The sequence below is a fragment of the Plectropomus leopardus genome, chromosome 14, assembly GCF_008729295.1.
Source record: "Plectropomus leopardus isolate mb chromosome 14, YSFRI_Pleo_2.0, whole genome shotgun sequence".
NCBI lineage: Eukaryota > Metazoa > Chordata > Actinopteri > Perciformes > Serranidae > Plectropomus > Plectropomus leopardus.
The window spans coordinates 14,269,947-14,284,935 of record NC_056476.1 but is presented as its reverse complement, the minus strand read 5'-3'; the positions used below and the strand labels follow the sequence as shown (position 1 = coordinate 14,284,935).

The following is a 14,989-nucleotide window of genomic DNA, read 5'->3' as shown; positions in this document are numbered from 1 at the left end:
CCTTCAGTAGCTAGCTAGCTAACTCTGCACTTTTCAGGGCTTCTGTTTTGCTTTTGAAACAAATAAGAAATGTACATCTCCCTCCAAACTCTTGAACAAATGAGTATCCTTGCCACAGGTGCCCCAGGCACAATGTTTAACCGTCACTAGCTCAAAACCCACAAAACCAGCCTGAAAATGAAGAAAATCTGAGCTATGCATGAAGAGTCTATGTGTAACAGTCGTATAGTTGTTGGTATGAGCTGGCCAGTGCTACGCTATGATTGGCCAGTCTGTGTTCGTAGGGCGGGTCTTAGTGAAGGGTCAATTATAACACACATATTGCACGCTGAGCGTTATTATGGTAACATTTCACTTCTTTTTACATTTTAGCTCCTAGAACTATTTGACAGTGAGGATCCCAGAGAGAGAGACTTCCTCAAAACTACCCTCCACAGGATCTATGGAAAGTTCCTGGGGCTGAGAGCGTACATCAGAAAACAGATCAATAACATTTTCTATAGGTCAGTTCAGGTCTCCCACTGCTCGTCTCTTTTTGAAAACGCTTATACTGAGATAGATGGTCAATTTATGAATCATTTCTTTTGTTTGTTCATTCAAAGTCTTTGTGTTTTATTTGTTCTTATAGGTTTATCTATGAGACAGAGCATCATAATGGTATAGCTGAACTACTGGAAATACTTGGAAGGTAAGGCCCGCCACTAAAGTTACACATTTTGGTGAATGCAGTTGTGATGTCTTCATGGCTTTTATACAAATTTAACAAGACATTTAGTTGTCTTTCCTGTTAGGAAAGCATGAAAGTTTCTGTCCTAAATGTAAAAGCTTCAAAATTATCAGCTGTTGAATTCCATATAAGCTGTTTAATCATGCCAGGCACGGATGGATTACCAAACGGGCCTACCGGGCACAGGCCCAGGGGCCCGAAATGTCAGGGGCCCCTCTGACCTTTACTTGCAAAATGTAACTGAAATTTAACACATACTGACCAGGAAGAGACTCAAAATGACCAAAAGAAGGTTTCCAAAAGACAACAAAGAGATGCAGAGGAACTGCAAAGAGACACAAAATAGCTACAAAAATGGAAAAAGCAATCACAAGGGGACACAAAATAACTACAAAGCACACAAAAATACCTCAAAGAGACACACAGTGACTAAAAAGAGAGAGATGGACTACAAAAAGACACAATATTACCCCAAAGAGACACAAAACAACCACAAGAACGCCTTAAATGACTACAAAAAGATGAAGAAAAGACACAAAATTAAGTCAAAGAGACAGAAAACAACTAAACAAAGACACAAAATGACCTTAAATAGACAAAAAAAATTATCTCAAAAAGACCAAAACAACAACAAAAAAGACAGCAAACACCCACAAGGAGAGACTGACTACAAAGCAACAATAAAACCAAAAAATAAGAGACATGCAATGATCTCAGAAAGACTCAAACTACTGCGAAAAGACAAAATTGCCTAAAAGAGACACACAGAAACTAAAAAAAAAAATGCAAAACAACCACAAGGAGACACAAAACGATGACAAAAGAACCAAAAAGACACAAAGTTACCTCAAAATGAATTCAAAAAGACCCAAATGGCCACAAAAAGATGCAAAACTACCTTAAAGAGACCCAAAATAACCACAATGTCCTTGACCTGCGGTTGGGCCTTTTTTGTATCTGTGCAGAGGGGCCCATTGTTTCATAATTCGTTCATGATACCAGATGTTCTGATTTTTTGGGGGTTTTTTTCCGCAGCATAATCAATGGATTTGCCTTACCACTAAAAGAAGAGCACAAGATTTTCCTGTTGAAGGTTTTATTGCCTCTGCACAAAGTCAAATCACTCAGTGTCTACCATCCACAGGTGAGTCTGCTGAACGCGTGCATGATTAGTTCTTTTGTTAAGCTGTATGTCAAGAGAGACATGGCACGCCAATTATTTACAGGTCACATATTTTGATAATGTATTTAAATATTCTTGTTCAAACCTGCTCTGAGCGTACACGCCTTCTCTTTTCACGAGAGCAGTCAGTCTTTCTGCAGGATTTGTCAAAAACTGGTGTTGCGTGTTCCAGCCAGTCTGTCCCTCAGGCATTAACCTGTCCCCCACCGCGTTACCTTTTAGTTAGCTTGTGCTTAAATTGAAATAGTTTGACAGTTTAATGATTGTTTGTTTATGTGTTTTGCAGCTGGCCTACTGCGTGGTGCAGTTTTTGGAAAAGGACAGCACTCTAACCGAGCCGGTATGTCAAACAAAAACACGCTCTTACCATTTTCATCTCTTTGCTTTACCCTGTTTGCTTGTTTGAATTGGTTTTAAAATTTGAAGTTGGTGTTGGGCTTCTTTCGGTTTGTTGTGCAAGATTATGAATTGCTAAATCACTTTTTTTTGAATTGATGCTTTTTATCCTCCCTGATTGGTTATTCAACACTGTCATTATCTTGGTAGGTGGTAATGGCTCTACTAAAGTACTGGCCAAAGACTCACAGTCCCAAGGAAGTGATGTTCCTCAACGAGCTGGAGGAGATCCTGGACGTCATCGAGCCCTCTGAGTTTGTTAAAGTGCAGGAGCCTCTCTTCAGACAGCTGGCCAAGTGTGTGTCCAGCCCGCACTTCCAGGTAACAGACAGCTGATCACAATCTTGCTTTCATAACTGAGGGAACAAGTTATTCAGGTGGAGTGGTGGCGGCTGTGTCTGACTGAGGTGTTTTTATGTAGGTGGCAGAGAGAGCTCTGTACTACTGGAACAACGAGTACATCATGAGTCTGATCAGCGACAACGCAGCAAAGATCCTGCCAATTATGTTCCCTGCTCTGTACCGCAACTCCAAGACCCACTGGAACAAGTAAGACGCTTGAATGTTTCTCCACACAGGCTGTAATAATGTCCTGAAAGGCTTCACGTTGCATGTAACACCATTCGGACACATTACGGGGTTCACATGGTCATGGAGAACCTTGAAAAGTCATGAAAAAAGTTAAAAAATCTTTGAAATTTTCTGAAAAGTCCTGGAACTTTGTGTAATAAAATTTATTGTTACAGTAATCTTCAGTTGATAACTTTACATGTAATATTAAAAAAAAGGCCAACTGTTAGAAACTGGAATAGGGTGCTTTATAATTTTTATACAATAGTTTTCAGAAGTGTCCTGCTGCCATGCCGGAAAAAAAAAACAGATCAGTGTCAGGTTAAAGCGTGAATATTTTATTTTTACGACAAAATGTTTTTCACGTTTTAACAAGATATTTTCATGTTCACATTTTAACACAACTTAAACTTTAAAAAATATAAAAAGTATCTTGTTATAACATGAAAATATCTAATTAAAATGCAAAAAAACATATGTTTTCAGCTTTTAACAGGATATTTCCACCCTGTGCCATCATACAAACATATCACATTACATTATTAATATTATTGTAATGATATTTTCATGTCATTACAAGATACCATTAATCTTGTTAAAATGTGAACAGTTTTGTGTTACATGATTATTTGTATGATGTTTGTATGATGTAATGAAATGATAATATCTTGTTAAAATGTGTGAAACACTTTTTTGCTTTATTTGTGGATGCTCAGCAGTTTTTCTAAGGGCAAAGCCGCAGGATGCTTTGGTAATAATTAACATTTGGAGTATTTTTTTTTCTTCATCAGGTATGTGGGCAGCATCATAATACCTCCATATGTAGGAGTATATGTACTGTTACGTGTATATGTACAGTATATATATGTACGAAGGAGCTGCTTCAGTCATCCAATAAGAGGACGGCATAGATTGGTTTTGACTGATGATAACCTTGAACTTACTCAAGCAAATGCGTCATTGGCATTAAAAGGATTAGACAGACAGAGAACACTCAATGTAATGGTACCAATAAATCTTTAGTAACATCAATGTAACATCAAAACTCTCCAAAGGTCAAAATCTCCAAAAGAACAAGTCAATTTTGGAACAAACATACAGATATACCACAAATCTGATAGTGTTCCCAAACGTTAAATTCATTCCATAAACAAGTCCACAGGGAACTTAAGGAAGGAAAAAGTCTGTTTCCCAAAAAGTATTTTCAATGTCATAATGCTATCCCCCCAAACGTATCTACCCCCAAGCAATATTAAAGAAATACTTCAACCACATGTGACTATTTGTTTATAAATTATTCACTCCGTGTCACACTGAATTTTTAAATGAACTTTGTTTTTTTCATATGGTTAACAAGAATCCAAAAAATGAGAACATTTTTGATGGATTTGAGTGAAAAGGGTCAGTGTTTAAAAACAGCAAAACAGTTTCAAAACATCTGAGTGCAAACTCTCACACAACTTCTGCAGTATAATCCAAGTCTCCCTTATCCAGTTGTATCATCAGTACTTCCCACACAGACATCCCTTTTCAACTGGGAAGTGAACTGTAAGTGAGACTCTTCATAACCAGACTTCATTGACAAAAACAGCAATTTCACTTCACTGACCAGCTGCTCCGCTGCTCTCTCAATCTGTAGTTTTTTGTGCTTTTGTGTGACTTTGGTGTTAAAAAAGGTAATTCGGATTCAGTGAAGTCACAACATTAAACAAACTAACTGCCGATCGAGGCAGTGGTGGATCAGCAGTTCCTGTACTGAGTGAGGTTAAATTACTGATTTTGTCTGTGGAGTCTGGCTTTGAAGAGAGAGCATATATAAGTTTTATTCCCCTGTTGGAAGGGGCTGAATGTTTGGGGAAGCACTGAGCATACGACTGGATAAATGAAACTGAGATAATACTAGACGAGTTGTGTGAGTTTGTAAACAAATGTTTTGAGGCAGTTTTGCTGCAAATGAATGTAAGTGCTTAAAAGTCAGTTTTTGGATTCTTCGTTCACCATGGAGGTATGGGACAAAAGGTTTTCTTCATCAACTCAGTCAATATACAAATGGTTATTTTTTGGGGGGTGAAGTATTCCTTTGAATAGTTATAATCAAGGATGTACAGTGACATTGCCCATTCGTCAGTGAATTTATACAGTAACCATATAATTTCAGTATGTCAAAAAAAATCCTAGATGCTATGGATAAAATAATACAGAGGGCCAATAGATTAAATCAATTAGTGTTATTCAAAAAACACTGACAAGCATATTTTTTTAAAAAAAGGGAACCATATGAATCGAGCTTTGCGAAACAGGAAAAACTAATTAATGATATTTTGTTAATGGATGATTGAGGGTGCTTCTATGTGTGTGCATACTTTACATAAGAAAGTGTTGTGATGCTGCCCACGCAGCTGATGAAGGTCGGTCAGACAGAAACGTAATTAAATAAATATTTTAGCAGTAAGCGAGACAGTGTGGGTGTTCTCTTTTTTTCTTTCTAAAGTGCACAACACAAAATAAAGAAGTGCTTTACCATCACATTATTAAATAAGGGCCGGGCAATATTCTGATATTGTGGTGTGAGGCTAAATATTGTCTGATGACTTTGGATATTTTAAGTTTTCTCTTTTTCTGTTTTTTAAGGCATCATTAACGTAAAGTGATGTAACTTTCTGAACTTGTTGTATCATTATTTACCTTTACCCACTTAGTCATTATATCCACACTGTTTAAAATTCTTTATTGAAAATCTCATTGTGGAAATATTTTTGTTTTAGTACCAGTCGTTAATCCTATAATGTTCTTGCGATATCAGTATTGAGGTATTTTGTCAGAAATGGATTTTCTCCATATCACCCAGTCTAAACTTTAACATTTCTTGTATTCTATATGTTTAATAGGAAACAATAAGTCAAGTAATATTTTAGCAGATGAATACAAAAGTAATTTGCAACCTTTTTTATAATCTACTGTGTGAATAAGTAATTTTTTCACCCTGAACTCAAGCTGCTTTTCATTAAAAATAAGATAAAATATGATTAAAAGTGTCACAACAAACCATAAGTGTATTATTTTGTAATACATTTTTTATTAAGAAGTTTGCAGATGAGTACTTTTTAAACCTCATTGTCAATCAGTGATATTCATTTCGGTTTATCGTCTGAGGACAAAAGCAGTCTTTTCGATAATGTTGCTGGTTCTTGTAGAGATACAACTCTTAACTGACTTCTGCTTGTGTGTGTCTTGCGTGTGTGTGTTCGCAGGACCATCCACGGCCTCATCTACAACGCTCTGAAGCTTTTCATGGAGATGAATCAGAAGCTATTTGACGATTGCACACAGCAGTTCAGGGCTGAGAAAAACAAGTAGGCACCAAAGAATCTTCTCCCACTCAATTAAGCGTTTTTCTTTTCTTTTCTTTTCTTTTCTTTTCTTTTTTTCTCGTGACAATGACGTCTGAGTGACACATAATTGCAATCAGCCTTAACACTGCAGCTAAATGAGTGTTGGATATCACATTCATCAGCAGTGCGGAGCAGATTAAAGACGTGAGGTTTGGTGCTTTTGTTCAACAGAGAGAAGGCGAAATCAAAAGAACGTGAAGAGGCCTGGATCAAGATCGAGAACCTCGCCAAGTCGAATCCACAGGTGAGCAGTGTGTTCAATCATCTAACCTCACCTGTTTGTCCCCTTCTACCACAGTGTGTGTGTATGCGTGTGTATGTGTGTGTGTAGAGCTAATCTTTATGAACTAATTGTCTTGTGTTTTCTGTAAGCCAGTTTCGTTGTTGACTTGTTCCCCTTCCATCTTACCCTGTCAAGGACTCCATTTGTTCGTACTGTTATTTTGTAGTTCATGTTTTCCAAACTACACAGCCTGTGAAGATGGAAAGAGCTTGATGAGTGTCGTGATCTATGAATGTGATTAGTTGTGGTGAATGGTTGAATCAGACAGCTCTAAAAGGCTCTCTAAAAATTATTTGATTAATTTAAGAGAAGCTATATACTCAAATTTCTGCCACCGAAAACAGATTTTAGTATTTCATTGTATAACAATATCACTTCAGTGTTTCACATTTTAAATCAAAAGAGTCCAACATTTTGGGGAATACAATGATATACTTCCATGCTAAGAGTTAAGAAAAGATTGATATCACCTTTATGTTTCTATGATACATGTGAGGCTACAGCCAGCAGCTGGTTAGCTCAGCTTGGCTTAAAACAAAGAATGGAAACGGGGGCAACTGCTAGCCCGGCTCCATCCAGAGGTAACATAATCCTATTATATTCTAATTCTTGGCCGGGTGCAATAAATTCCTTGAGTCTTGTTGTCACTGTGATTTTGCAAGGCATAGGCCGCTCATTGAAAGTCACAAATTTGAATCATCAGTTGTAGACCCTCAGTTGAGCAGTTAAGTTTTATTGGTTTTTTTTGTTTTTTTTTTTTTTTTGCCAGTCAGTGTGTCATGTAGTGTAGTTTTGGGGACATTCTGGTCCCCAGATTTTGCTGCCGAGTGAACACTCCTGGTTTTGACTCTACTCTTTGGTACAGAGAGCTGTGGGCAGGCAGCTGGCAATATGGAGGAGGAGAGAAGAGAGACCTTCTGCTTAGAAATAGTGAATTTACAGTTCATACGATACAATAACCGTTGTTAGCGTTATCTTGGTTACTATATTACATGAATGCGGCTGTCACACTGAAGTCCTGCGGTGCCCATTAAAACTTCAATTTTTGTACAGAAAATAAATGAATATTTGTATCAAACAACCAAATCTGGTTCGAATGGCACAATTCTGAGTTGCATACTGCCCTAGCTGGTCAACCAGTGGAGACATCAGCGGGTTTTCTCTTTACCCACTTTTGTACATCCATTTCTTGCCTCTTCTTAAGGCCTGGATGCACCAAACCAACATCAAAAAAATGGTCGTGACAAAGCCAGCTGTTGCTTCACCTTACAACATCTGCATCTCAGCCAAATAATTGGACTTGAACACCACAAAGACCACAGCCTAAGGCCAGCTAGTGCATCTGCGTCTGCATGAGAGGAAAAAAACTCCATACCAGCAGGCAACAGTTGTCTGTATTTGTAGTTCCGACTTGCTGAGTCAGCTTATGCACAGCCGACACATGTTGACTAATGCCAACAGTGCGGGACACACAGCAAAAACTATGGCGACAGATGCTCACTGATTGACAAGCTGTCTGCTTGGTGTGTCAGGGCACTTGGATGTGAGCAGAGGCAAGGAAGAAAGACATCTTTCCATTGGAGCCGTCATTTTAAAGTGACATCAGTTAAATATATCTGGCACAGCTGTATCATCACGAGCGCCGAAAAAGGCTGCCACAAACCTGTGCATCCATGCATACAGCTCCTCCGGCAAGTCTCCTTGTCTTTGCTCCTCTCTCCTTGACATGGATTCTAGGAATTGAGAGAGGGCGCAGTGAGATCGAGTTCCCGGGTCACAGGCAGGATGAAGGTGGAGAGAGGAGAGGAGAGGAGAGGAAAGGAGAGGAGAGGAGAGGAAAGGAGAGGAAAGGAGAGGAGAGGAGAAGAGAGGAGAGGAGACACAGAAATGACAAATGAGAAAAGCCCCATGCCACCTCACTCAGCCAAGAATTAGTGCGGCACCTAAATCCCTCTGTAAAACAGCTATTGTTGTGTCTACACTTTGGTTTTTGTGTGAATTGAACACACAATATATCATGTTTTAATTAGTAAGCGTTGCAGGTGCTGGTGTACATTTTTTGTTATTTTTGGAGAGACTTTTGAATGCTGTTCCCAGTCTTTGTATTAGGCTAAGTTTAACCACCTGTGTGATCCAGCCACACACACACGGGAGTGGTATCTATCTTCTCATATCGAGCTTCCTACGGAAAGCAAGTAGTTTCCCAAAATGTTGAACTGTTCCTTTAAATGTTCAAACATAAAATTCAATCTAAACACATCGATTTGACATTAAAGATGTAGTTTGGCGTCTTTTTTTTTTCTTAAATCTATTATAGCGTCTCAAGCAACTGGTGCTCTTTTGACACAGTTGCTTTTTCATAATCAACACTCAGCATTATAACTGATAACAGCAGTGGACCAGAGCTGCTCATTTTCATCAGTTCAGAGCCTCTTGATTCATTCTTCTTTGCATGCGACTGAAAGTCTTTTCTCCATCCTTTTGTGTTTTTGTTTTTGTTTCCCTTTCTTTTCAACATAGTTCTTTATGTATGTTGATTCCTCTGACCTCAATAGTCCTGTAGCAATGGAGACGGATGTCCCTTTGATAGAAGATGTTCAGAGGTTAAAAAAGACAGTTGAGGAGGGCGCGACTCAGGTAAACCTGACTTACTCTCTGTCTCTATTCATCTTTCCTCTTTCCATACGTTAGTAGGCTTGTGTGTTCCCAAAGCTAGCAGTCTTCTAATGAAGCTACTTGCACTGCAGTAATTATCATTGTATACTTTGTTCATAAATTATAGTCTTTGCTTGTAATGGTTTTGTTCCTTAGTCAACCTTTTAGCAAAAAAAAAAAACAAACAAATGCAGAAACCAATCTGGCAATGGACTAAACACTGGAATCAAGAGCTTTCCTTTTTGTGTGTCTGCTTCCCCCATGCATGTTGTCTTAGTAGTAAGGAGCCCCAAAGTGGTCAATATTAGATAGATAAATAAGTAGTTATGGAATGAATAATCACAATAATAGATTGTGTAAAATATATAGGAGTAATTCAGTAATGTGTAGTCAGCTTATATGATGAATTTCAAATATAATTGAATCAAGAATATAAGTGAAATTATGAAAGTAATAAAAAATAAAATGTGACATAAAAAAAGGGCCCTTCTATAATAAAATATAAAATAGAATAATAAAATAAAATTGCTTTGTTTTTTTATTGGTGGAAATGTATTTGACACAATTTATGTGTCATGTGTCATAATGTTATATTAATTTCCTATTGAACACTTTGAGGCTCCACAGATGTCCTATGTTGTGTATTTTATTTGGAGTTGTTATAATATTTTTGTCCAGGTACGACTGACTCAGGCCTTGTCTACACGTATATACGGATACTTTTATAAATATATTTTCCTCTACGCTTTGGCCTCTTGTCCACGTGCAAACAGAGTTTTAGGTCACTAAAACAGATTTTTGAAATGTGTCTGGTGCAGATTTTCCAAAATTCCAAATTCTGTTTATCTGTTTGGACACGCAAAACAGCATTTAAGGAACAATGACATTATTTCATGCATGCACTTCAGTTGTTTCCTCATGTAATGAGAATACGTTGGAAACAGCAACAATCTATTGGTTAGCTAACATTTTGTTAGCACTGCTTGGTCTTGTGCCTATTTTACGTTTAAACTTAGTATTGCTGCACCATTTCACGGACAAAACCCAATGGCATTTGCTCCACCTCAGCGTCCGCGGTTTTAAAGTCCACCAAAAGCGCGATGCCTTTGGATCAGGTCCGGTCGAAGCAGTGGCTGGTGGGAGACTTTCCAGAGTGCTATTGTTGTCAGTGAAGAATGCAAGAAGACTTCTGCATGTCCAGAGTATCACTCGCATGTCAGGCATTTGGAAATGTTTCTGCCTTCAAGTGCGGACAGAGATATTTAAAGCGGAGGTTGTGTAGACAGAATTATGTTTTAAAACAGAGATGAAAAGTATCCATATTCAAAAATATCTGTATACGTGCAGACTGGGCCTCCGTCTGCCGTGTTTTAACTCAGTTATTCTTGTTTTTCCTCCGTAAATTAGATCTTGACGTATGTAACTGAATTGTGCTCAAGCTTTTGTGCTTCGTCTCAAAGATATGATCAGAACATTTTGACGTGTTGACAGGATGAGAAACGTTATAATTAACTTTCTCCTCTCGTCTCCGCTCAATCTCGGCAGTTGCAGCATGACCAGCGGAAAGAGCGGCCTATGGTGCGACGCAAATCTGAGTTGCCTCAGGATATCTACACCACAAAAGCCTTGGAGTCCCACCGCAGAGCTGAAGACATGTTGACCACCCAAGATGGACTCTAGGTCCCGCCACCTGCCGGCTCTTTGTTCAACTGCCCCTTTTACCCTCGACAGCCATGGACATCCTCTTCGCCCAGGCACCAGAATTACACTGGCGGTCCACATCGGGCTCTCCATCCCTCCTCCCACTATCAGTTTACCCAGAATCCTCAGTTGTCCTTCATTCCTGCTGCCCCAGTGCAGAAGCCCTGCATCCTCCTCCCTCCGATTTCTGCTTTCTCAGGTTTTTTTCTTTATTTGGAGAGGAGCGTGTGTCTTTTAGCCCTCGCCACATACATTGTGTTCTCCGATTATCTTCCCCATCGGTTCCTCATCCTTTCTCTTTCCATCCCCTTGTGCACTCACTGTAAATGTGGAACCTGGGAGTACGGATGCCACAACGCTGGTTCCTTCATTCCTTCTTGCAAACACAATGGATCGGACACGGAAAACTTCGGAACTCGCTGTCTGAGGATCGTTTCTTGGTCTCTGCTTGGTTTTCTTTTCTGTCAAAGGGAACAAAAACAGAACCCTTAAGTCAGATCAAGACAAGACTTTCCTGTCATCCGTTGTGAGTTTTCTTTTTTTTTTTCTTTTTGTCATTGTTACGGACATCTTGTCAGTGCCAAGACTGTTGTGTTCTTTATGTTTGTTTCATGTTTTTATCTGTGACTTAAACAGGGACATCTGCCTTTGTTTTTGGTCACTGGTGTTTGAAAGATTTTTTTTGTTTGTTTGTTTAATTAAGCACACCAGACCAAACTGAGGCTCGTCCTTAGCCTTGCAATGTCCAGGAAAGGTGGCGAGGAAAGAGGAAGTTGTCCCGTGGACATCTGACACTTTCCATTTTATTGTTTTGTGCCATATGCCGCTCTTTTATATGCTTGCTTCCTTACGTTCATGGGCAATATTTGAAAACCAGACTGCAGTGATGACTGGACAGTTCAAACAATGGTACTTTCTGTTTTGGGCTTCAGCAGATGACGATGAACCGGAGTGTAAGCTGTTCGTATTTGCTACCTAAGTTGCGGTGGCAGCATCAGGGCTTGGATGTAGCAGAAGAGCGGTCGGTTACATTTAATGGCGGCATACTGAAGAAAAAGCAGACAGTGTGGCTGTGAGGTGTTCAAGGTGAGCGGTGGGTTTTATAAACTGTCAAACCAGTCGGGATCTTCGTAAAGGATTTCTAATTATTAGAGATTAGTTTGTGTTGAATGGGAGAGGAGGCACAGATCTGTACTGACTCAACACCCTAAAAACTCCATTCACTGATGGTCGTATCTAAGTTTGGACCTTTTGCTCATTGTTTGTTTATTTGGAGAGCATCTAGGTCTGTTGATACTGTGTGCTATAAAGATTCTATTGTCCTCAAATAAAAAAAAGTAGAAATTAATTTATTATCAAACCTCAGTAGCTGTTGGAGGTTTTATTGATAACATTTTTATGACTAAAAAAAACATCCACAGAGCTTTCAGAGAGGTGTGGAATAAAAGTCCCCCCCCCCCATTTATGATTATATATTAATTTTTTTTTAAATTGTTGAGTCCAATAAATGTGTTGTTTCCCTCAATGTGAGTTGTCTGACATTTGGTTGCTGCTTCTAACAAGGCTTGTGAGCCAATAGTTTAACGGCGTAGGATCACGTGGTATCTCGTGGTTGTCCGCTGGGACGACAGCACACAGTCAGTTATATCCGTTTCAAACCACCACAACACGCAGTAACTTGGATCAGTTCTCCAGGATTTTGCGGTCGCAACAAATAACACAAATTCTGCCAGTCCTGTGATCTGTGCGACCTTGCAATTTTGTAGGATTGCGGCAAATTAACCCAAAATTTGACTCTTTAATACTGGTAAAATCTCAGTTCTTTAGAGAGCTGCGTGTAGTATGACAGTTCACTGAGCCCCCTCACGAAAAGCTGTCGGGAAATCAGGCATTTTCAAACTGCAGCAATTGAAAAAAAGAGCCCACAAAATCCTGGAGGGACTGCTAAATCTGTAGCTACATGTTGCAAACTGAATTCATTACTTTACCATCAAAGAGTCATCACTTGACATGACTGAGTCTGTCTGTCCACTCGAGCATGAAATATGCAGGTTGTGCAACTAACTGGCAACTGTTTGTTTTTTGAGCAACAGCAGTAAGTTGATCTTAATGCGATGGAAAGGGAGTGCGACATCTAGTGGCCAATGTTATCAATAGCACCTTTAACACTTACTTGGTGAGAGCTACCAAAACAAATGACGTCCTTAAAATGTAAAGGTGTGGCATATTTGTTTTGCTACCGTTCTTTCAGTTGTCTGGTTTGCGGGTTATAAATGTATCCTCCTCAGTGAGGAAGCTGTTTAAAGTTGGAAAATATCTTCCAGTCAGTACCATTGTTTAAACTGAGGGGGTCTGCTAGATTTCTTCATATTTGACGTGTTGTATTTCTTTGTCTTGTCTCTGGAGGTTAAGTAGCGTGGATGTCAGGTTTTGGATTTTTTTTGTTCTGGCCATTCAGGATGCCCAAACGCTGAGACAGACTGGTATCAAATGGCCACAAAAATGCCAGATGCTGAAAATAAACTGACATTGTGACTTGGCTTGTTAACTGTATTAATACTGTATTTGCTTGAATGCAAAAAGATGTAAATTAAAACTACCATGTTAAACATGTACCTTTTACCCTGGAGGAATGCCATTCACCAAACTGATTTCTGTTGTCGAGGTCATTGCATTTATGAAACAGTCCTGCTTGCTGGGAAAGATGTTTTATGGATTTTATTAGTTTGAGTCAAGAGATATTTGAGGTTTATTTTAGTGCTGAAAAACAAGTCATCCGTGATAACAAGAGATGATTTAAAAATGATTTGGTGGCTTGTTCTCTTTCTGCAGGAGCTTTGCAGATCTTTTAATTTTAACATATTATTTCCAAAACATGATAACTTAAAGTGTCCTTTTGTATGTGACCTGTACTATATGATTCATTTAATATTGTATATATGATTTACCTTGTTTCATGTAGTGTTATATATCTAGATTAATTTTGTACAAATTGTCCCTCTGTACAGAATAAAACATCAATAGCAAGTGAAAGAAGTCAATTTGGCACATACCGTCTTATTTCTCCTGGTTTTGGATGTACTTTCAGCGACACACAGATCTAGAAAATGTTCTTATTTTTATGATTCAAATCTGCAAAGGTTCCTCCCTCCTCTATATAACTGACAAATGTTCATGCCCGTTGTGTGCTCCTATCACTGTCTTTAGTGGTGTACAACTATATAGGATGAATAAAGAGATTATTTGAATATATATTTTCAACCATGCATCCATTTTGGCTTTACTTGACTTGAAGGGCACATATTCAAATGACTATTTGGAGACATTTCAGCAGTGTTTGTTTATTTGGGGTATGGATACCCCTAATGGTACTTTTGAGTACAGCCGGGGGTACAGCAATTGTTTTTAATACTATTATTTTTAAGAATTTTAATTTAAAAAAATATCATTCACGCATTATTATGGCCCGAGGACCAAGGGTGCGAGGACCCTATGGAAACTGAAGGAATTCTTCTTTTTTTTTTAACAAATGAGACCCATTTTTGAGGGCCTTAACATACTTACAAAGTCACCAAATTTTACACAGATGTCACGACTGCCGAAAAGTTTGATATTTTACGGGTTACTTGTATGGGCTCAAGAGCGCCACCTAACAGACTTCAACAAAGGAGCTCCTCTGGCCCGTTTCATGTAGACATACAAAAATTTGGTGGTGTATGAAGCATCACAAGACAAACAAAAAATTCAGTGGCAGCCATACTCTAAACCCAACAGGAAGTCCCCCATTTCAAATTGAAAAATAATTTGTTGCCTTTTTTTTGCTATTTTTCAGATCCAACTTCTACAGCTTTTGCTGGATTGACTTCAAAATTTGTAAATCCTGTCTTCCGGTGGGGACGAACCTAGTTTGCGACCCATTTGAGTTTTCGTTTAACAGTCCCAGCGGACCATTTAACCTACAGCTATGAAACTTTGGAGGTATGTGTAACACCCAAAAACCTACAAAAAAGCCTCTTGGGGCCATGCCCTAAACTAAACCCAACAGGAAGCCCACACATTTTTATTTAATTTTATTTTAATTT

At 38.7% G+C, this 14,989-nt stretch overlaps 1 protein-coding gene across 4 annotated transcripts in view; it reads left to right on the top strand.

Moving 5' to 3' along the window:
- LOC121954136 (serine/threonine-protein phosphatase 2A 56 kDa regulatory subunit gamma isoform) overlaps positions 1–14,168 on the top strand; it is a 38,188-nt gene extending 24,020 nt beyond the window's left edge. For 2 of the 4 annotated variants that reach the window (XM_042501475.1, XM_042501471.1), the window contains 10 exons: positions 373–503; positions 629–688; positions 1,763–1,871; positions 2,197–2,250; positions 2,457–2,627; positions 2,728–2,855; positions 6,128–6,229; positions 6,440–6,512; positions 9,072–9,188; positions 10,752–14,168. In XM_042501475.1, the coding sequence (XP_042357409.1) occupies positions 373–503; positions 629–688; positions 1,763–1,871; positions 2,197–2,250; positions 2,457–2,627; positions 2,728–2,855; positions 6,128–6,229; positions 6,440–6,512; positions 9,072–9,188; positions 10,752–10,886 (1,080 nt within the window). In that variant the 3' untranslated portion in view covers positions 10,887–14,168. The remainder of the gene's footprint in view (positions 1–372; positions 504–628; positions 689–1,762; positions 1,872–2,196; positions 2,251–2,456; positions 2,628–2,727; positions 2,856–6,127; positions 6,230–6,439; positions 6,513–9,071; positions 9,189–10,751) is intronic. The other 2 variants (XM_042501474.1, XM_042501473.1) reach the window with 2 other exon arrangements.
- The last annotated feature ends 821 nt before the right edge of the window (positions 14,169–14,989 follow it).